The sequence below is a fragment of the Conger conger genome, chromosome 3, assembly GCF_963514075.1.
Source record: "Conger conger chromosome 3, fConCon1.1, whole genome shotgun sequence".
Taxonomy (NCBI): domain Eukaryota; kingdom Metazoa; phylum Chordata; class Actinopteri; order Anguilliformes; family Congridae; genus Conger; species Conger conger.
Genome location: NC_083762.1, coordinates 10,452,644 through 10,476,007, shown reverse-complemented (window position 1 = coordinate 10,476,007; position 23,364 = coordinate 10,452,644). Strand labels below are relative to the sequence as shown.

The window sequence follows — 23,364 nt, the reverse complement described above, 5'->3', positions numbered from 1 at the left end:
CACAGTCCAACACACACTCACACAGTCTAACACACACACGCTCACACAGTCCAACACACACGGTCTAACACACACGCTCACACAGTCCAACACACACTCACACAGTCTAACACACACAGTCACACAGTCTAACACACACACTCAGACAGTCCAACACACACTCACACAGTCTAACACACACAGTCACACAGTCTAACACACACGCTCACACAGTCCAACACACACTCACACAGTCTAACACACACACGCTCACACAGTCCAACACACACGGTCTAACACACACGCTCACACAGTCCAACACACACTCACACAGTCTAACACACACACACACTCTCACACAGTCCAACACACACTCACACAGTCTAACACACACACACACACACTTACACAGTCCAACACACACGGTCCAACACACATGCTCACACAGTCCAACACACACTCACACAGTCTAACACACACACACTTACACAGTCCAACACACACGGTCTAACACACACGCTCACACAGTCCAACACACACTCACACAGTCTAACACACACACACACGCTCACACAGTCCAACACACACTCACACAGTCTAACACACACACACGCTCACACAGTCCAACACACACTCACAGTCTAACACACACACGCTCACACAGTCCAACACACACTCACACAGTCTAACACACACACACGCTCACACAGTCCAACACACACTCACACAGTCTAACACACACACACTTACACAGTCCAACACACACGGTCTAACACACATGCTCACACAGTCCAACTCACACAGTCTAACACACACAGTCACACAGTCTAACACACACACACTCACACAGTCCAACACACACACTCCAACACACACACACACACACAGTCTAACACTGACACACACAGTCCAACACAGACACGCACAGCACCACACACTCACACAATCCAGTAAAGACACACAAAGCTCAGCACAGACATGCACAGTCCAGCACAGACACACACCGTCCCACACACTCATACAGTCCAGTAAAGACACACACAGTCCAACACAGACATGCACAGTCAAACACTGTCACACACTGTCCAACACAGACACACAGTCCAAGCTGTAGAGGAAACTGAACTGTGCTAACAGTAAACATTTCAGTCATTGCTGGACATTTTTATTAACTACAAGCTGTCTGCATAAAGGTCAATACGCATTTGGAAGAAACCACATTTGAGTTAGTCTTAGTTTTCTATTTAACATGGCCAGTAAATGCTTGGTGTGTCCACCTTACTCTCCCTGGGTTTTATATTGGCTTGAGGACCACCGCATGTTGGCTGAATTGGGCAGAACGGTTTTGCATGAATGTTTTATTCATGGTGCTATCATGCTCCCTAGCCCAGATCAATAACTGTTGTGTACTTTAATGGAACTGCATAGAAACAATGGAGAAAACAGACACGGAACCCAGTTTCAAACATATGGCGTGAATTACGCTGCCCTTTCAGGCTCGACACAACTGTAAATACTAAATAATTAAAACACTCTTTCAAAAAACACTGCCTGTGGAATGAAGGGAAGAAACCTGCTTGGATTAAAAGCTTGAAGCGAATCTGTCCCTTGGCCTCTTTTGAACCGAGTTTTCTATCAAAGAGGTATTACATTGAGATCACTTAGCAGACACCGCGGCTACCCAGAGGGACTTCCAAAAGTGCTGTGTGAAATGACAAGGCATGGTTCCAATGTTGTTGCAAAGTCCAAAAAGTTTTATATATGAAACAGTTGCAACAAGAATCTCAGGGATTCGGGGCATTCGTAACACGCACAACAGACAATCTCTTGAGTTTGTAGAGTAGCTGAAACACTATCAGAGCAAAAGATGCGTCTTCTAAAAAGGCAGGGCATAGAATCGTGAATTAGACACTGGATATTTACGCCTTGACGTCTGACTTTGTTAAATTAATTAACTAACCTTCACTGCCTGCTGCCTGCCGGTCAGTGGGGGGTCTGACACAACCATCTGCCAGAGGTCTAACTATTGTGTCCTACGATCTAATTAAGTTATATCGGGGCTTGCCTCTGCGTGTGGCCGTGACGGATAATATCGGAGACCATTTCCGAAAGACCAGGGCACAGATTATGTCTGTGGTTGCTTCTTCTGTCGGAAGCCTCGGTAGGCCCGGTCACCCTCGAGCGGGCTGGAATCGTGATGCGTCTCATCAGCAGTGATTAAGAGTGATGAAATGTTTGGAAAGCAGACGCAAACGGCTTGCCGGTGAATCTCGAGTGGTGGTGCTCCCCTCCCTCCGGCCCCCACAGGTCCGCCGTAGCGAGCACGTAGCCCTACCTCACGCACCGCGGCCCTACCTCCGCGTATCCTCCCTCACACAGCCTCACGCGCCCCGATGCTAACGTGCTAACGCCCACCCCCGCAAAACACCGCCAGATAACTGCGGTGACACATTTCCTGTAACTCCCGCCGAATAATATCCCAGGGATTGTTTTATTTCCTTCTTTACTCAGATATCAGTGCGTCAAACAGCTGTCAGGTCATGCAGTTGTGGCAGAGAAGACCAGGCTTGACACAGGCCTGGAGACTCTCTAGTCCGTTGGCCGAGGGTTGGGCCTTCATGAACTGAGCAGCTTTTATAATCACGTGCTCTCATGTTCTCATGCGCTTATGTTACGCGCTAAAGCCGCAGTTCGCAACTCTATTTCCATTCATCTTGCTGATTTCCAAGCTTATTATTATTCATATACACTCAGTGAGCACTTTATTAGGTAGACCTGTACCTTTGTAATGCAAATATTTAATCAGGCAATCATGTGGCAGCAACAAAACGCAGAAAAGCATTCATACATGGTCAGCTGTTGTTCAGACCAAAGAAATGTCATCGAAGTGACTTTGACCATGGAATGATTGTTGGTGCTAGACAGGGTGGTTTGAGTAAATGTTAAATGGTTGTCATTTATAAAGCGCCTTTATCCAAAGCGCTTTACAATTGATGCTTCACATTCACCCCTTCATACACACACTCACGGCGATTGGCCAAGTGCAAGGGACCAACCAGCTCATCTGGAGCATTTGGAGGTTAGGTGTCTTGCTCAGGGACACTTCGACACACCCAGGGCGGGATCGAACCGGCAACCCTCCGACTGCCAGATGGCTGCTCTTACTGCCAATCTCACCCACAGTATCTCGGAAACTGCTGATCTCCTTGGATTTTCACACTTTTGTCTCTAGAGTGTGCAGAGAATAGTGTGAAAAACAAAAAACATCCAGTGAGCAGCAGGTCTGGGGGCAAAAACACATTGTTAATGAGAGAGGTCAGAGGAGAAGGGCCAGACTGGTCAAAGCTGACTGAAAGGTGACAGTAACTAAAATAACCACACATTACAACAGTGGTATGCAGAATAGCATCTCTGCACACACATCGCGTCAAACCTCGAAGCGGATAGGCTATATGCAATGCGTACGATGAATATGCATCAATGAGCTTGCATATACTGTATTTTTATCTATCCTCATTGTTCAAAACCGAGGAGTTTATCGAATGCCCCCCACCCACAAGTGTACTTACTTCACCCTGCCACATCAGAAGGGCCCCCGACCCTGCATCATCCCTCTTCTCCACGGCTTTTGTGTTCACCGCAAACTTGATCTCTCGCCCACTCCAGGTCTTCATTGTGTTATTTTTTCTCTGCCTGCTCCCTGAGGGAGGCAGCTGCTGTGTTATTTATTCATCAGGGCCACGACAAAAAGAAAAGAGAAGTAGGAAAAATAACTTACCCAACCAGGTACAGGGTTGTGGAATAGATACCAGATATTTATTTTTTTGTGTGTTTCATGTTGGCAGCTCTAAAGTCCTACCCAGACAGCAACAGATAAACATCATGTGAAAGCACAGCGCAACACTACGATGCTGCAGGCTGTTACTGCTGCTGGTCCTGTTCTGTTTATCAACAGGTGTCTGGGCCCTGTCCATCACTGAGCAACCTGCTTTTGCTCTACAGGACTGAGTGGGCCTGCTCTGTCAGCAAACAGCCCTGCTGTAAAATCCAGCTATGCCAGCTTGACCAGATCGAGCATTGAGCTGGTTAAGCTGGTTATAAACTGGTCGAGCTGGGTTTGAGCTGCTCAACCAGCATGGCCAAGCTGGTCATAGGCTGGTCTAGCTGGGTATGAACTGGTTAACCAGGTTGTGCTGGTAGTTTGTCTGAGCTGGTAGCTGTTTCAGAACATACCCTGAACAGGTCAAACCATGTCCGGCTGGGAGCTGGTCTGAACTGGTCAACCAGCTAAACCATGTAGAGCTGGGAGCTGGTCTGAACTGTTACCTAGCTAGCTTGAACTTTTTTTTCAGCGGGGAATTCCAAACAAAATGGTGCTCACTCTTTAACTTACTTACTTGAAACAAGGACAGTCGCATGTGGCTGTTTTATTTTCCCTCATTAAGACCTGTCTGTTGAGACAAAACAACACCCGCTTTGCATAACTGTCACCAAAATAAATGTGAAAGACGACTCTGGCTGGGGCCTGAAAAAGACCCCTAGGTGTCTGTGCGTCATTCTGTTTGGCAGCAGTGTCGGCAGTCTCACCAGGGATCCAGCCATGTTACTGGAGAATCAATTTCCATTGAGTGTGTGAATGTGAGCTCATTTAAAAGGTGAGGAAGGCAGAGCATTAAAACTAAGCCGGTAGTCACGGCCTGTGCATAAAGGGGTTGTTTGGTGTGGGGTTAAGCGTCAGGGGTCAGGAGGGGGTCAGGGCCAGGTGCTGACTCTGCTTTACCTCCGTCCGCAGCAACTGCTGAAGATGCGGGAGGAGCTTAAGCAGAGGGAGGTGGAGCTGGATAAGACCAGCGAGGAGAAAGTGCAGCTGGAGGGCCAAGTGCAGAGTCTGAAGGAGCGAGCGTTGGCCTTCCCCCTCACGCAGCCCTCTCCTGTAAGTATCTCACACACAACAGCCCTCTCCTGTAAGTATCTCACACACAACAGCCCTCTCCTGTAAGTATCTCACACACAACAGCCCTCTCCTGTAAGTATCTCACACACAACAGCCTTCTAGTGTACGTAACTCAAACACAACACAACAGCTCTCTACTGTGAGTAACTCAAACACAACACAACAGCCTTCTACTGTGCGTAACTCAAACATTACACAACGGCCTTCTACTGTAAATAACTGAAACACAACACAACAGCCTTCTTCTACAACACAACATCCCCCCTCACACAGCCCTCTACTCTGCCCAGCCCTTTCCGGTCAGTATCTCAAACATGATACGGTCTCCCCCTGGTCTCACACACAACCCTCTCTGGTCATTATCACAAACACAACACAGTCTTCCCCTAGTCACACGCACTCTCAGAAATAAAGTAACAGTGGAGGTACATTTTTGTTTTTCAAGGATCAAATTTCCTAAAAGTATAGTAATGTTCTCTTTGAGTACAAATGAGTACATTTTCCAAGCAAAAAGGCTATTTTTTCAGATTAATTATATATTGCTGGCTAGGGGTAATTGTATGTATCCATAGGGTATGGCTCTAGCAACAAGCGTTTATACCTTTCCAGGCACTTTTTGTACCTTTATTTCTGATAAATAAGTCACTGGTGAGTGTTTCAATTATATCCCTTTCCCCACTGCTGCCCCCAGCCACAACAATTACACTGATGTCTTATGGGAGCAAATTGGGAGACTTTTAAAAAAGAGAAAACCATTGATGTGAAATGTTTTGCTCAAAATGATGTGATATTTAACCGGATATGTGGTTGCTATATTTAGGGCAATCAAACAGCATGTAAACCATGTTGCTGTGCCAGTGTCCTCATGATCATAGCTTTCTTACCCAATCATTGTTATGCTGACCATGTCCTGTCCAGTATACATGCTGTTCTGTATTCGAAAACCCATTCTGTCATCTTAAGGCCGAATGAGGACATGTTGTTTTCCTCATGTAAAAGAATGGTGAATTCTTATTAACAACTTGTCTCAATAAATCCAAGATTTCCTATAAATTAGACAGCGCGTCCATGCAGAAACCTGTCGTCCCTGACAACCTGAATAAGAGGTGCATGTGTCTGGAAGGTGTTAATTCTCTGTTGGCCGGGCTGTTTCACACCCCGTCCCTCTCTCCCCGTCTGTGACGACCCTCCGGGGCTTTCCGCACGCCGTGCGTTCACCTCGCCGCCGTTTCCGCCCCGGCCTTAGCCGTCCCCTGCCATCCCTCCTATTAGCGCTCCGCTGAAGGTCACGCTTTTAAAACAAAGTCTGGTCGCAAGGCATTAGCAGTTTGCGCCCTGTCCGTCCTCCGATATCCTTGGAACCTGTTACTCTGCGTGTTTGTTTTTTTGTTTGTTTTTTTTTGTTGTTTTTTTTTGGGGGGGTGGGGGGTGTAATTATAGCCCATGGATGGTAATCAAGCTGGAGAGGTGATGCAGAATGGGAAGCAGATTTTGTGCACTGAAACGCGCGGAGGGATCACAGCCTGTCACTGCCTCTTCCCTGTGGGCAGCCATTTCCCCTTCTTTATTTGACAGTAAATATTTGTGGGGTCATTAAAATCATCTGGAGTATTCACCTCAACCTTTCAAGTCCAGGCCCAGGGCACTGTTCCTGCCTTGTGTGTTTCTCAGCTGCCACATTGCCAGAATAATATGTGTGTGTGTGTGTGTGTGTGTGTATTTTGTCATGTTTATATGTGTATGCATGTGTTTGAGTGTGTGTGTGTGTTTGTTATGTTTATGTGTGTATGCATGTGTTTGAGTGTGTGTGTGTTTATGTTTATGTGTGTATGCATGTGCTTGAGTGTGTGTGTGTTTGTCGTATGTGTATGTTTGAGTGTGTGTTTCTCATGTGTATAGGTCTGTATGTATGCTTGTGCACGTGTATGAGATTGTGTGTGTGTTTGTCGTATCTGTCTCTGCCTGTGCATCTGTGTGTGTTTTTCGTATCTGTCTGTGTGTGTGTGTGTTTGTCATATCTGTGTGTGTGTGTGTGTGTGTGTGTGCAGGCATGCGTACACGTGTGCACTGAAATGTCCCTCTCTGACAGCTCGCCTCGTTTCTGTAATTTCAGCTGGAGACGTCGGAGAAGGATGACAGAGGGAGCGAGGAGAGTGCTAATCAAGCGAATGTAAGTGGGGAAAAAAAACCCCCTCCCCCCCCTCGGCTCACCCACCCATGTCCCCCAGCTCTGGGGGCCACACTGCCCCCCCGCCCCCACCCCCCGTCCCCTGCCAGCAACATGACAGATCATTACGGGCCAATCGAGCGCGGCAGGACTTTATTTGTCGTGGGATAAATCACCCAGACACAACTGGGTTAGGAAATCAAGACCTGTCACATCACTCAGGGCAGGTAGGGGCGGGGCAGCGGGGGTCCCACTGGGGCGGGTTTGCACCAGGACCGGGGGGGGGCCCTGCCCCCCATCCCGGGCTCCAGCGCTCATCCCGGACCCGTGTACAGAAGGGTGTCCTTGAGACATGAAGCAGGCTGGCTCCCCGCTGTCCTTCCCCCCCCGCAGAGCTCCTGCTCGCACCCCACCCCCGCCCTCCCACCGCCTTGTCGACAGCTGACGGTAAACAACAGCTTGATCATTAGCACCACTAACACTGGGACTGTTTGGGCTCCTCCCCTCGGGCGTAAGGCGCTGGCTGTCAGACTCGCCGGCCCTGCGCTCCTCCTAACTTTGCGCTGCGCTCTCAAACCACGGAGGGCCGCGTGTCCTTCCGCGGGGCGATGGCCGCCACCCTGCCGAACGTTAATGAATACGGCAGGAAAAGCTGAGTCCATCAGCCATTCTTTTTTTTTTTACATTTTTATATCCCCCTGCTAAAGCTGTTCTCAGTATCGTTAAAGGGGGAAAATTCCTTGTTGTTTTTAAATAACCATCACATTGCAAAAAAATCTGTTTTAGTATTGTCTTCAGGGTAAAAATAGTTTTTTCCCTCTCAAGTAGAAAACATTAACTTTTTATGGTACTTTTTGCCTGCCAAGTGAAATTTGTGGCAAATCCAACTGCCAAATCTTGAAATGGTTCAAACTGTGTTGCCTCATTGGCTATGTATTGTCTTATTTGACTAATCAATGTAATAGAAATAGGACTGTAATAAGTCCAAATATGAGACGAGAATACTTATTTTGGGGGGTTTTGCAGTGCATTGTTTGGTGTGTTTGAAAAGTGTGTGAGGGGAATCACACAGGTGAACCTGCCATATTGTGAAACCGAAATGAACCTTTGGTATGACCAGGCCAAGAATGCCGATTTAGCATTGGGTGGGTGGGCGCGGACCGAAAGCTGTTGGCGTGACGTTCCCGATCTCTCCCACAGGAAGCGGCAGCCTCAGCAGTGGTCTCCTGCAGCCAGGAAAAAGAGAACGTTCCGGAAAAGGGCCCCCCCAGCCCTGTGAAGTCGGAAAGGGAGGCCCTGCTCGTGGGTAAGTGTGGGGACAGTAGGGGAGCTCTGGGGACCGCAGGGCAGGCAGATTGTCACGGCGGGGGCCTGTGTACACACCCCACCTGGCACACGCTCTCCATCATTACCCTGTAATGATACGGACTGGGGGAGCGTTCTCCACAAACATCACACATCTCACACCCTGTCACACATGGGAATTACCTGACAAAAGATGTCCTTCATCGCCTGTGGTCCTAATGACCGTGTTCTGGCTGCCGGCCCAGGGCGGGACGCCGGGGCCGCTCCTGTGCTGGGGACACTTATCTGCCCCCCTCCCGCTCAGCGTGGGTGAGTGGGCAGGCTTCCTCCTGTCCTAACCACCAACACGCAAACACCTCAGTCTCAGAATAAAAATTCCTCTATCAAAACACCAGCTCTAGTCTTCCTCCAACAACATGCACATTAAAAAAAACAGGAACCAGTGGCATTACAGGAGACGCACTATTTTCTATCAGTCTTTGAAGTAGTAAGTCATTTTGTTTGTTAAAGTATTACTTTGTTCTTTGATTCATACTGTAGCAATGTTTGTTTTCCATGACAAAGCCGACGGGCACGTCTTTACTGTATGGAATGAACCACAGTGTATGCATCAGGGACAAGTCATAGTCATGCTGCAGTAAAGGTTTTATTGGCATACAGCCATTACAGAAAAAGGTAGTTTTCAGTTTAAAAAATTACAGGTACAGAAAGGCTAGTTTTTGTCTTTCTGATATATTTCATATGGCTACATGTTCTTGTCAACATCACACCATATATGTTCTCTTTCAATTCATACTCCTCTCCCCCTCCGTCATCCAGCCATTTCTCTTCCTCTTTCACCCACTTTTGCATTTCGTCCTGGGTCCATCTTGAACAAATTCATTCCAAAGATGAAATAGAAATTCTCTCAACACCTGTGCACGTCTCCAACTAAATCAGATGTGATTGTTCTATCCAATAACAAATTCACAATCATAAACACAATCTGCTTCAACTTCAATCACTCTATAACAAAACTTATTTAGGGTCTTGAATGCATTTCAATATTGTTCAATATAATGCATATTCAATGTAGTTATTTTGGTGGTTGAGCCTGACTGAGAAACAGTGAAAAAAATCACAGTTTGCTTCACATATCCTTCCTGAACCCGAGACCTCATTTGAAGCCAAAATTCAGGCAAGCCCATGTTGAGCTGGGAGGACCCCAGTTGCTGAAATTTACATTTTACATTTACATTTTAGTCATTTGGCAGACGCTTTTAATCCAAAGCGACTTACAAGTGCATAGGTTCTACCACAAGTCAAAGCATCACATCCAGAACTAGGAAAATACACCTGGACTGCTGTTCTAAACATATAGTCGTCATCATAAGTGCAATTTTTTTTTTTTTTTTTTTTGGGGGGGGGGGGGGTTAGACAGGGATAGGGGTATCAGAAGGGGGGGGCGGGGTAAATCAGGAGGGAGGACTAAGGTAGAGTTTGAAGAGGTGTGTTTTGAGTCTGCGTCGAAATAGGGGGAGGGATTCTGCTGTCCTGACAGTGGTAGGCAAGTCATTCCACCACTGAGGAACCAGAACGGAAAACAGGCGTGAACGTGCAGCTCGACCGCCAGGTGCCCGTAGAGAGGGAACCGTAAGGCGACCAGAGCTGGCAGACCGGAGTGGTCTAGCTGGGGAGTAGGGAGTGATCAGGGATTGTATGTAATGTGGGGCAGTCCCCTTAGCAGCCTGAAATGCCAACACTAGGGCCTTGAATCGGATGCGTGCGGCAATAGGAAGCCAGTGGAGGCCAATGAGAAGCGGGGTGACATGAGCCGACCTGGGCTGACTGGTGATCAAGCGGGCTGCAGCATTCTGGACCAGAGGAGAGGGATTTTGCTTTAGCAGAGTGGAGTGCCTCAGTGACCGCGAGCAGGGCGGTTTCAGTGGAGTGGCCACTCTTGAAGCCAGACTGGTTGGGGTCATGGAGATTGTTGTGGAGAAGATAAGTGGACAGTTGGAAGCAGACCGCCCGTTCCAGGGTTTTAGCGAGAAAGGGAAGAAGAGAGACAGGCCGGTAGTTGTTCAGGGCAGAGGGATCAAGAGTAGGTTTTTTGAGGAGGGGAGTGACTCTGGCCCTCTTCAGGGAAGAGAAGAGAGGGAGGTGTTGATTAGAGAGGAGAGAAAAGGGAGAATGTCCTCAGATATAGATTGTAGGAGGGGAGAGGGGATGGGGTCAAGAGGACAGGTGGTCGGGCGGTGGGAAGTAAGGAGTTTCAGTGTGTCGGCGTCAGAGAGGGGAGAAAAGGAGGTTAGGGAGTTGGGGAGGGTAGGAGGGTCAGCAGGGGTGGAGGGTTGGGAGAAGGAATTGCGAATAGCATCGACCTTCTTTTCAAAGAAGGAGACAAAGGCATCAGGTGTGAGTGATGAGGGGGGTGGGGGGGGAGGGGGGGCCAGAAGAGAGGAGAAAGTTGAAAACAGTTTGCGGGGATTAGAGGCGGCCGCGTTAATTTTCGAGTGAAAGAAGGAAGATTTAGCTAGAGAGACAGAGGAATGGAAAGATGATAAGAGGGCATGGAAGGAAGCCATATCACTGGGGAGACAGGACCTTTTCCATTTTCTCTCCGCCGCCCGCAGTTCGGTTCGGACACCTCGTAGAGCATCAGAAAGCCAAGGACTGGGGGGGGAGGGCCGAGCTAGTTTGGTGGTGAGGGGACACAGAGAGTCAAAGGAAGATGAGAGGGAGGACATGAGAGTTGTAGCCGCATCATCGGTAGACAGTCGAGAGAAAGACACCGCAGATGGTAGGGAGGAGAGGATTGTAGATGAGAGGGTGGAGGAAGACAGGTGGCGTAGGTTCCGTCGACAGGTGACAGTGGATGGTGGGAGAGATGGATGGGTGTTAGAGGAGAGTGGAAGAGAGAAAGAGATGAAGGAGTGGTCAGATATATGGAGTGGTGTTACAGAGAGGTTGGTTGTTGTGCAGCTCCTTGTGAAGATGAGGTCAAGAAGGTTGCCTGCTTTGTGGGTGGGAGGGGAAAGAGTGAGGGTAAGGTCAAAAGAAGAGAGGAGGGAGAGAAAGGTAGACTGGGTGGACTCTGAGTTGAGGTTGAAGTCACCCAGGAGGATCAGGGGGGTGTCATTCACAGGTGAGGAGCTGAGGAGGATGTCCATCTCATCCAAAAAGTTTCCCAGAGGACCCGGGGGGCGATAAACAACAATAACAAACAGTTTGCACGGCAGAGTAACAGAAACCGCATGAAATTCAAAAGAGGAGAAGGAGAGGGATGAGGAGAAGACACTAGATCTCCATGAGGATGAGATTAGGAGACCTGTGCCACCTCCTCTGCCAGAGGATCTGGGTGTGTGGGAAAAAGAGAAGGCAGAGGAAAGGGCAGCCGGGGTGGCCGTGTTCTCAGGTGAGAGCCACGTTTCAGTTAAAGCAAGAAAGTCAAGGTTGAGGTGGGAGGCATAGGCAGATATGAAGTCTGCTTTCTGGACAGCGGACTGGCAGTTCCAGAGGCCACCAGCCACACAGAGATCAATACCAGGGGATCTGGGAGGGAAGATGAGGTTAGAGATATTCTGCCCATGTTGGCGGGAGGCGAACCTCCTACCTGACTGGGACCTGGGGAGAGGAGAGAGGACAGGGATGGGAAGGAAACACATGGAGGGAACTAGGGAGGACAAGGGGAATACTACACAGTGGAATGAGGGCAGGCAGCAAAAACAAAATCAAACATCAGGCTCTCGGACAGCCTGGATGGACACCCGTAGATAGACACCCTCGACTTTGTACACCTGCGACTTCGTACGCCGAGGCAAGTAGCCGAGGCTGCCGCACACAGCTGCCGCTGGTGCGCTACACAACTGCTTAAGTAACACTGACGCCGAATACAGAAAATGCAACCAACCCACTGCAGAACAGTAATGCACACTGAAGTGAGTTCAGGTGTGCCAGTACTAATAGCCTGAGCAGGGTGCAAAGTATTGGCTCCTCCTACAACAAAAGCTGTGGCCTGCCAGCCAGTAAAACAATAGCCTAACTTAATAGCCTAGCTTACCTGAGAGAAACAAACACCTAACCCAGTTTCACTGAATCTAAATAAACACCACTTGTAATAGCTAACAAACAAACAAGTACACAACAGAACACTAAAATGACAACTAAACTGAATTTAGAATCAGCAAGCAAACAAATAATACTTAACTAATCCAGGAGAAAATGCAACCAACCCACTGCAGAACAGTAACCCAGAAATGGGTCGAAGTTGCTTCATCCCCTGCTGTAGATTCTGGAAAAATGAAGATGGATGACCAAAAACAGAGCAGAGAAAGAGTCAGCGCTCTCCACAGCCTCGTACTCTCGTTCATCCAGAGCTTACTGGATCCAGTCCCATCTCTCGGGCCTTCAGCCAATGAGGATGCTTCCTTTTCACTCAGCTGTGACGAGGCTTACACTTCAGCTTACGCTGCGATTGGCTATCCCCCTGCCGCCCTCCTCATGCATATTGTATACAGTTGAAAGAGCCTCATCCGCTCCGTCAGCGCTTGGGGAAAAGTGCTGTTAAACAGGAGAGAAAGTTGATGCACTGCATCTCCAGAAGCTAAATACTCATTCCCACATTTCATTTGCATTAACTGCACATGGAAATTAGCCGTTTTGACGCTTACCTTGAGTGTAAAGACATGCAAAGGATTTCTAATAGTGGTTTGCCTTTCCTGCCAAAGTAGTCCCTCATCTACTTAATGTGAGATAGTTCTGAGAGCATCAATTTCCATACAGGAAATAGCTTAATACGCTTTACCAACTGAAATCACTTTATGAATTATCTATGCACCATCTGAATACATTATCTTTTGTGATGTGTTCATCTTAGCATAGGAAGAGATAATGCCGTCGAGAGAACATATCGACTTCACCATTTTAGTTTTGACATTTTAACATGGGCAACCTAAAGTACAGAATCCTCCCAAGTTAATTAGGTGAAAGTGGCATTTGTTGTTTGAGTGAAAGGAAGCGCCGGGTCCCTGATGAAATGGCTTGATTAATGAATGGAACATCAAAGCAGTAATTGAACACTTCTCTTAATTTGCAGAGCTTGAGCAGAAGTGTAATTGACTAAGTAGAGACTGCATCACGGGGAAAAAAATAAAGATGGAATTCAAGTCTTCAGAATATTTTAACACTCTAATCTATAATCGCTTCTCCTCCCTGCAAAAACAGAACAATAAGTATTTTACTCTTGTATTTAGACTAAACATTTTATTTCTATTACCCTCTTTTTGTTTGTTTTGATAAATATTGGCAATTAGTTGACGACTTTGACTCATTTACCAATAGGGTAAGAAAATCTCAAGCTTAAAACATGCTAATATTTCCAACTTGACATGAACGAAACAAGATTATAAGTCTCTCGAGACTAAAACACGCGTGAAGTGAGAATTGCCCTTTCTTCAATCACGTGTTGTAGAAAAGAGAAGTGAGCAGATGTTCGGGCGTCGAGGTGCTAAGTTTCTGCTCTCTCTCTCTCCTCCTCAGGAATCATCTCCACCTTCCTCCACGTGCACCCGTTCGGAGCCAGCATCGAGTACATCTGTTCTTACTTACAGCGCTTGGACACCAAGGTAACCCTGGCAACCCCTGGCGCTCAGCGTACCTGCAGCACGCGCACACACAGCACACCAGACGGATTCGCACAACAAACATTCCCACCCGGCTGACACATACGCCCGGGGCCGTCTCCAGCGGTTCTGGAAACGCAGACGATTTGTTTTTTCTGCAGAAATTGCCCCAGGACACCCTGTGTGGTTTCTTTGATCCTGACCTCTCTGAGCCCTTATACTGACACAGAAAGACCAGGAGAAGGAGACACGGAGGAATTGTGCATTAGTATGGGAGGATGTGTCCGTGTGTGCTGTGTGTGTGTTTGTGTGTGTGTGTGTGTGTTTGTCCATGTTGTGTGTGTGCATGCATGGGTGTGTAGGTGTGTGTCTGTGTGTGCTGTGTGTGTGTGTGTGTGTGTTTGTGTGTGTGGTGTGTGTGTGTGTGTGTGTGTGCGTGCGCATTTGGGTGTGTGTAAATGTTTCTGAATGTGTGTGCGTTGTGTGTGTGTGAATGTTTCTGTGTGTGTGTGCGTTGTGTTTCTGTGTGTGTGGGTGGGTGTGTGAGTGTTTCTGTGTGTGTCCATTGTGTGTATGTGTGTGTGCGCGTCCATGTTGTGTGTGTGTGTGTGTGTGTGTTTGTGTGTCTGTATGTATGTATGCGTGCGTGTGACAGAGAGAGGAGGCACATTCACATGTGTGAGGCACACGCATGGTACCCTTTAATTTAGTGAGAAAATGACAGTAGTCTGCTTAGGATCATGTGTCACACAGGACTCCCCCCCCCCTTTCTCTATCTAGCAAAAAAGATTCATATGAGTACCCGCCCCAAGTCAACCGACTGCCGCAGATGACGGGAGCTAATATTTGCTGTCTGGGATTAGCCTGAAATATAATTAAATTCTCCATACTTTAATCTGAAGAGGCTCACTGAGAAGGCATTCGGCTGGAAGAGTGTCAGTTATCAAGCAGAAATTATGGGTTTGTAGATCGCTCAACCATTAAGCGTAATTTTGTTTGTTATTAATTTTATGTCTTTGTAGCTAGCTCTATCTAGCAGCTAGTTGGCCAGGTTCAGCCGTTCCATTTACAAGTCAAAGGTTTCATATTCAGTTTCCGTGTACAGAACAGAGGTGAGAACGTTATCAAAATAAATACAAATGAAACACTGGTGACCTGCTTCCCCTAGCCTCCCAGTGGTGGCATGGGAGAGGGAGAGAAGGACGGACAGGAAGATTGGAGCAGTTTGGGAGTTGTATGAAGGTGTTCTTCTTGACCGTTCTCTCACATTGGCAAAGCAGAGAGAAAAGGTCCCCCGACATCCTTCTGGGGTTCCCAGTAATCAGCGCAGTGCCCTCTGTAAGCACTTTTAGCAGCCTCTGTGCGTCGGCTGTGCTATATCCAACAGCAGTCTCCAGGGACGGCCTGCTTCCGTCTACCATAGCCCTCTCACCCCTGCTCTGTTTCAGGCTCCACCCTATCGCATTCGGCTAACCCCCGGGGCTGCGCCCGGCCTTGTTCCTGGAGCTCTACCGTCCTGCAGGTTCTCATTTCCACCCTAATTTGGCACACCTGATTCTAGTGATTAGCAGCTCAAAGAGATCTCTAGCCCCTGCATGAGGTGTGCTTTGTTAGGGTTGGAGTGAAAACCTATAGGACAGTAATGGTACATCTCCAGGAACAGGGTTTGGCAGCCCTGATCCACCCTTTCCTGGAGGGGTGGAGTCAGCTAAGAGACCCCCCTGGTGCTGTGTTAAGACACAGAGTTCTGTGGCAGAAAACCCCCTCCTTCCCACTAATTAAAACCTTGCTTAAGCATTCAATACAGCGACTTATCTTCTCACACAGGTGAATATGGTTTATAAATAAAACTTTTGGGTGCGACTCAAAGCCCTGAGGTCTTGTTCGTTCCTACACTGCCCCGCGAGCAAACATGTGCCAACACTTATTTTTCCACAACTCGTAGATAAGATGATCTTAAAGTCTTCTTCTCACCACTATTCCCTATTGATGCTGTTGCTAAACACGTGCTAACAGCGCTGCTGTTGCACTAAACTTGGACTGTAGCTCATTATTCATCACGTCTGCAGTCTTCCTTCTGGGTGTTCTCAAAGAGGTATTTAAATACTTACATATCGCACTGTGGCATACAGTCTTCACAGTACGTGCACAGAAGTCAAGACGCTGTCAGAACTCACGTTAAGAGCGATGTAGTTAATTGGCTTAGCCTCTGCTGTTAGACAGTGAGTATAATTAGCACCTATGTACACATCATAATGCTGTCTGTTAATTGAGACAAATTAAATGTTTTCAGATTTTTGAGTATTATAATGGGTCCCCAGCGGTTCAGAGAAGTTTAGCAGAGATCCACATCAAGCAACAGTCTCCTGTCACCATGGATACGTGTGACAGCCTTCGCTGGCATTGAGCCTACAACTGTCTGCATGCCTGGCTAACACAAAACGTTCTCGCAATGTTGCTGCCATGTAGTGCACGCCCAAACTCAATATAATTATTTAATAGTATCAAACATAGTTCGACCCGTAGTAGATCTTCGTCAGGTCAAACTAATAGTTGCCCACCCATGTACATAGGCTCTTCGGTCTAATCAGTCACCTGGCCTAGATCACCTGATTTAGTTTGACCTGACGAAGATCCACCGTGGGTCGAAACTTTGTTTTACTTTTAATGTCATAACAGTGACAGTGTTGGAGTGTGAGACGCCTCGGTGCTAACGCTGCCTGCATTGGGCCCGCTCCCTCAGATCAGCACGGCCGAGGTGGCAGCTCTCCTGGCCAGGCTGCCCTGCACCTTCCGACAGGAGCTGACGGGCGTGGGCGCCAGCCTGGAGAAGAGGTGGAAGTTCTGCGGCTTCGAGGGCATCAAAACCGCCTAGGGCTGCCGACACCAAGGGCCAGGAACCTCGGGAAGAGGGTGGGGAGGGGGAGCTTTCAAAATCATCTGCCAATGGCCTGAGCCTGAGTGTGCCGGTCCTGTCTGTGGGACAACGTGGAGCACACGGGCGGGGGCCTGGTACCGAGAGACACCGCCCGTCCGTCCGTCCGTCCGTCCGTCCGACTGCAGGCCTCACTGTCTGTCTGTCCAGCCGGAGCGGGACCAAGTGGGCCAGCGCAGAAGACCGGGGTCTGCTCACGGCTTCGTTCTGTCAACCGTCCTTTTCTTTGTCTCACCCGTTTCTTTTCCTTCTGTAAATAAGTATATAAATAACATATGAATATATTTCTTCACTATCTGTACAGGATGTTAACTGTCCCGTAGTGGCTTTTCGTTTATATAAGCAATTCATGTCTAAATAATAAAAAGAAAGACTTCACTTTGTAAACAAAAGAGGGGTGGCGATAAGAGAGAATGGAGGTCTTGTTTCATTTTAAACTTGTGAAAAGGGTCTTGAGGGCTTGTGATAAAAGCGGAATGATGGGAAAGGTTACCGTGACATGGCCGCTGTGATAAACGGCTTGTTTGGTCTGAGCTGCCTGCACAGGAGGGGGAGGCCCTGAGTCAGGCAGGGGAGCTCCAGCCTGGCTCCTCCAGACACGCCGCCCAACGCCTCCAGATTCGGCCCTAACCCTGGGCCCCGAGGACCGTGACCCGGTTTCCGCACACCAACGGCACGGCGACTGTGTTCGCCTTCATGAGAGACAGAGAGAAAGAGAGAGAGAGAGAAAGAGAGGAAGAGGGTGTGGATCCCATCCATAACCAGGAGGCCCCCCACACCCCCCATATCTCCCCAATGTGTGTCCTCTCCCAGGGAAAATATAGTTAGACTCGTTACTCATCTCCGAATGCCTTTTTCTGTCTGTACTTTTCCATCATGTTGTTTTTTTTTTATTATTAGTCATTTTCAAACGCAGAAAGGCCATCTGTGTTTATTTGTGTGCGGATGAGAGAGTCATGATTTCGGCTGTAACAAAGAGAGGCCAGGGGGTGTCGTGGGATCAGCGCTTTCTGTGGCTTTCAGAGTGGTTCCCGAAACGGCTCGATGCCACTGCCCTGTCTCTGTCTCTCCACCCATTGGCCCACTGGCCGCTGGTTTACCATTGTGTTTTTTATCCGGGTGCGAGTGACACAGTACCTGAAGCCGGCGACCCCCCTGCCCCCAGCGCTGAAGACGCTCGTAGCTGTGAAGCCGAGCGCTCCTTTCCCTGACTCTGGTGTGCCATTTGTAGGACTTTGTAGCTCTGGGAGAGCTAATGTCCGTTACACGCGATTCGCTCGTGTCAGCCCCCGCCCTCTCCATTTCATAAGGCCACGAGAATCGAGTTCAGATGCTCGTCTCTGCCTCGCCCCTTACGATTTGAATTAATAATATGCGATGAGTGTACCCTTTCACTGACCCCTCCCCCCCAATCTGAAGCACAGGCTCTGGTGTATAAATTCTGAGTAAATTTTTTATAGTCCAGAGTACGGTAAAATCAGCCGACCAGAACACGAGTTCTGCGTTTCCTCAGGGCGCGATCAGTGCTCTTCGCTGAGGAGCGAGTGTATGCGTGGGGGTTTGGGGACTGAGGAATCAGGACTACCACAGCAGTCTAAAGACTCTGCAGAGTCCATCTCTTTTCCTCACCCACTGTTCCCAGTCCTCCGTGACCTGATGTTCGCTTCCTCTTCAGTTTGCTGGTGTTGCAGCTATACAGTCAAACGGGGGAGTCTGACCAACAAGCTTGCGGGTTGTGTGTGGTTTGTTATCAGTGGGGTTGGATGTGATGTTCGTCTGTACCTGGAGTTTTCACTGCCTGCCGCAGGGCCTGTTCTCCTCTCTCACTGCTGGACCTGTTCCTTTTCACCGCAGACATGGAGAGCTCTCCACACACATCCTCCAGTGCTTCTTTTCATCCTGTTTTTTTGGATGTGATCTGAAGAGCCGTGTTTCTACAGTTCCACGCAAAATGTACAGAGAAAAATGTGTGTTCAGGAGGACTTCATACGCAGACGGATACGTCCTGTTTTTTCTTCGCTATTTTCAGTGGAAACGTAGGAATGCTCTCAACATGCACTTAAGCACAGCGACACTCTGGGGAGACATCTGTACATGAAGTCCCCCTGCTTTCTCCGGGGCCGGGGGGAACGCTTCGTCTTTGTTCTGCAAATCAGGCGAAACACCGCTCCCCAGACCTCTCTGATGAGTTGTGTTGACGCAGCAGGTTCAGAGTGTGGTTCATTCTGGCTCGAGGATCGGTATTTCCAACACCTACCGTATGAGCCTCCCTGTAGGGCGTGTTTCGCTGGAGCCACGGAAACAAAGCATTCATAATTTAGCTTTCCTAAGAGGGGCTTTTATGGGAAGCCCTCACTCTCATTTGATCTAGCCGCTCCCTTCAAGATCTGTTCTCCATTTGGCAAGCTTTTTCTTGTTCTCTGTCAGAGAGGATTACTAACACTGCAAAAACCAAATAATAAGTCAGTCCCAACAAGTATTTGTGTGTTATATTTAGACATCAAATCTTATTTATCTTACTTTTTTGCTAGATAAGACAAAAATATTATCAATGGCAGCCAGGGCAGCCAGAGACAGTTGGACCCATTTCAAGATTTGCCAATGGGGTAAGAAAATGTCCCTTGTCAAGCAAATTGTAACTTAAAACAAGCTAAGATTTTCTAGTTCTAGAGATACTCATAACAGGTAATGGGACGTACAAGACTGAAAACCTGAGTTTGCAGTGAATGTCAAGTATCGTTTATTTGTCGAGATGGATTCATGTGGAGATTTGCATTATGAGATCGAATTTGTTACCTGAACACATCGAAGTGTTCAGGTAACATAGGAAGTGATGTTAAAGTGGTCCTTGAACACCTGTCTGGGACTTTACCTCCGTCGCACAAATAGGACGCAGATGTCAACACTCGAAATCCCTGGAGTTTGCAAATATGAAATCATTCCCAATTAATACACCTCATGTTCCCGCGCGTGATTAGATATGAACATGACTTGAATCTTAGCAATAGAGCTAGCTCTAATGAATTGGCGGACCACTGGAAAGTTAGATTGTTTCCTGCGTGATTTAACGCAATGCGAAGATCCATCCTGTAGCAAATTGACAGACAGGTTAAATTGGGGTGCCAATTCCTACTGGTGAGTTAGCGATAGAGTGCTCAGAATGGTGTTTGTCTGTGTCTTTGAAACCCTGAACACCACTTGCTCAGGGGAACTGAACAAGCCTTTGTCAAAATCCAAAATCGCCCCGTCCCGCCATCCAGAGGGATACAATGGCGAACAGGCACCGTCTGTTTGACGAACAATCAGGAGAGACAGAGAAAGGTTCCTGCAGCAGCTGCCGCTGTGATAGGGGTGTGTCATAAAAGACAGAATTAAGATTGAAGCTGAGCCTTAAACCTGTATGTGGGAGATCAGCTTGGTGATTCAATATCTCCCCCTGCTGGTCGTAAATATCACACCGTAATCACCCCCCGAACCCCAGCTCACACACGTACAGTGTGCTGCCCACTAAGTTAAGTGTTGTGAGAGGTGTTATATTACCGAAACCTGTACTTAAAACTACAGCACGACTGGATTTGGTCTTGGTGGCACAACAGCAGTTACTTTGTTAATGTATATGCTGAATGTGCAAATTTATATTCAATCTCAAGATTAAAGCTACGCAACAGCTTGCTCGCAGGCAGCTGGAATGGCTCCACATTAGCAGATCAGTATTTCTACAGTTTTATTTTTTTGAGAAGCTGTTTAAGCATTTTATTTCTCATAATTGAGTGGGATGGTGAGACTGTGAGTAATTGTTTCTTCAGGGAAACTGCTGGATTTTTTTTTTTTTGTCTATAGTCATGTTGTTGTTTTATCCATTCAGAGGTGTCAGGGAATTAGAGGAGCGCTGTCAATCGTAAAACAGGTGTAATGCTCCAACTGCTAATAACAACTGCAGACAGACGTACAACTTTCACATTAAAACAAATGGCTTTGATTGTCTTGTTTGTTATACCTAACGACGGATTTCACTTTAATGAGCTCTGCGTGGGACATCACCACCTGTCTATCCCCTGATTGCTATTTGTACATCAGTTACTTATATACACAAACTGAGAAAACACTTTGACAGAGTGAAAAGTAGATTGAAAAAGAAGTCCTTTGACTTCCTTTGTTGTCATTTTTGTGTTGAAAGCTGATGGTGGTGATAATGTTATTTCTGTTCAGTTTTTTTTTTTTGGAATCACAAAGTGTAATGTGTTCTCCAGGTGTAATTGCTGTGAGTCTCCAGCAGTCCAGATTTCCTGGAGATGGGCAGCCTCTCAGCTGCGTTTAATGAGCTGCAGTCTCAGCTCACATCTCTGCCCATCCCCGGCCTTCTCCAGGGGGAGATACTTTGTACAGGCGGTGATTATCTGTATTGTTGAAAAATGTATTTTTAGAAATAAAACCTTTTTTCCAGAGGGCCATGCCTTTTTATTTTTATTTTGTATTTTTCTTGGAAGGAGTCGTGTGTGTGTGAGACAGGTTTTCGGTGTAAATGTGCGTGTGTGTGATTAAAGGGAGATATCCAAATCGTTGGCTCTCTTTAAATGTACAGCGTCCGCCTGCTCTATGTAAACGTCTCCCTGCATCATCGGCCATGAAGTTCAGAGAACTGCCAGACTCATTAGATCTGCAGTGGCATGGCCTCCCTCCTAATGGGTTTTGATTTTGAGCTTGACAAAAAAAGAAAGAAAGAAAAAAACAGGGAATAGAATAGCAAGGACAAAATCAACATTGACAGCCAAAATAGCTCCAAGTGAATGAGGAGGCCCTTAGGCTTAATATTATAACTACCCCCCCCCCCCCCCCCCGCAAACCCCCCACCCCATTTAGGACAAAATTTCCCTGGTTGTTTTTTAGTGGTACAAAAAGAAAAAAGAAAAAAAAGAACTCAGAATGCTACATTGCTGTGCTGTAAAATTGCACATGATCATTTATCCACATGGGTTTGTCAGTAATTAAAATGATGGTTCCGTGTTGTGATCATTTCCATTAGCTTGGAACAACCTTTAGGTATCTACAGACAATAGAGGCTAGGGCCTCCTTGCTCTGTCTGGCTTTGGGAGAGGGTGATAACAACAAATTTTACAGCCTGTTAAGGAGATGTAGTGGCCTCTAGTTTCACTACTGCAAAGCCCATGGGTGTTATGTAGGTGCACGCACCCACATTCATTGGCAGGCTGTGCCTGTATCCGGGCCCCTGAATTCTTTCCCTTGTTTTTGGGTGCACCCTCAGCGCACCTCCTCCCTCAGTTCTGACTCCCTGGACGCTGCTGCTGTTCCGCTTGGCCCGAACCAAGTCGTATCTCTTTCCCTGATTGTGTAACCGCAGGGAAATTGATGAACACGGTCCGGGTCCAGTTCATTGATCGTCTGCATTCAGCAAATGTGCTCATGAAGTGAGATAAATTAACCCTTTAAAGATTTGATTTTTCATGGGGGTTTTTTTCCGAGTCAGTGTTCTAGAACTCATATTATTCCATTGCCAGTATTGGTTATTACATCATCATTAGAATGTTGAATTAAGAACATTCTACTCACATGTTACTGATCATACCCCTTTAAAGGTTCAATGATCTTCAGGGCAGCTTAGGTGTGTCTGTTTCAAGCTGTTGTTGGATCTGAGAGACTAGTGGGTGGGATTATATTACTATATTGTGGTGTGGTCTTAAACATAAAAGGTAACAAAAAACATGTTACTGCCCTGTGTGGGCAGGGCAAATCTTAACTATCCAATTAAGTGAATTATACTCCCTATTTTCAGACATGGCTGGAAAACTTCTTCATCAACAGGAAAGATTAAAATGGCTTTGTCATGATTCATTAGGAGTGAGAGTTCACATCAAGAGCTAACAGAATTGTTTGTCAAATATTGAGTAAAAACACATCCTTTGACTCATGGTTACTTACTATATAGTGCAATTTAACTTCCTTGCAATGCCTTTACCTCAACTGTCCATATTCCTCACACTGGTCATCTGAGCGATTATACAGCAAAAACACTGTCTTTCAACATTAGGCAACTACATTAGGCAACTACATTCAGCTGAGATTCCACTGGTGCAGAAGAGACCAATTAAACAGTAGAGGTCAGTGTAGCACAATTTAGAAAAGTTGAGTGTTATCATTGTGTTTTCAAGCTAAGTCTACTGATTAGTAGCTCTTCTCACAGAGGATCTTTTTTTATAGATATATATATGTATATACAGAACTGCCCAGAAATTGGTAAATGACACTACACTATAATGCACTCTCTAGATCTCCTTTTTTATCAACAACATCAAGTGGGTTTCATCAAGTGGGCTTTCTTTTCAAGAAAATATGGGTTAAGGCAAATTCACACTGATTCTTGAAATACACTATTATCTGCTCAACTGTAGAATAAGACAACTTC

The 23,364-nt window shown here is 47.0% G+C and overlaps 1 protein-coding gene across 2 annotated transcripts in view; it reads left to right on the top strand.

The window, feature by feature from the left end:
* The window catches only part of enox2 (ecto-NOX disulfide-thiol exchanger 2), a 161,515-nt gene extending 143,851 nt beyond the window's left edge, over positions 1 to 17,664 (top strand). For both annotated transcript variants that reach the window (XM_061235097.1, XM_061235098.1), the window contains exons 11-15: positions 4,772 to 4,912; positions 7,047 to 7,103; positions 8,301 to 8,406; positions 13,926 to 14,011; positions 16,752 to 17,664. In XM_061235097.1, coding sequence (XP_061091081.1) covers positions 4,772 to 4,912; positions 7,047 to 7,103; positions 8,301 to 8,406; positions 13,926 to 14,011; positions 16,752 to 16,883 — 522 coding nt within the window. In that variant the 3' untranslated portion in view covers positions 16,884 to 17,664. The remainder of the gene's footprint in view (positions 1 to 4,771; positions 4,913 to 7,046; positions 7,104 to 8,300; positions 8,407 to 13,925; positions 14,012 to 16,751) is intronic.
* Positions 17,665 to 23,364: the final 5,700 nt, after the last annotated feature.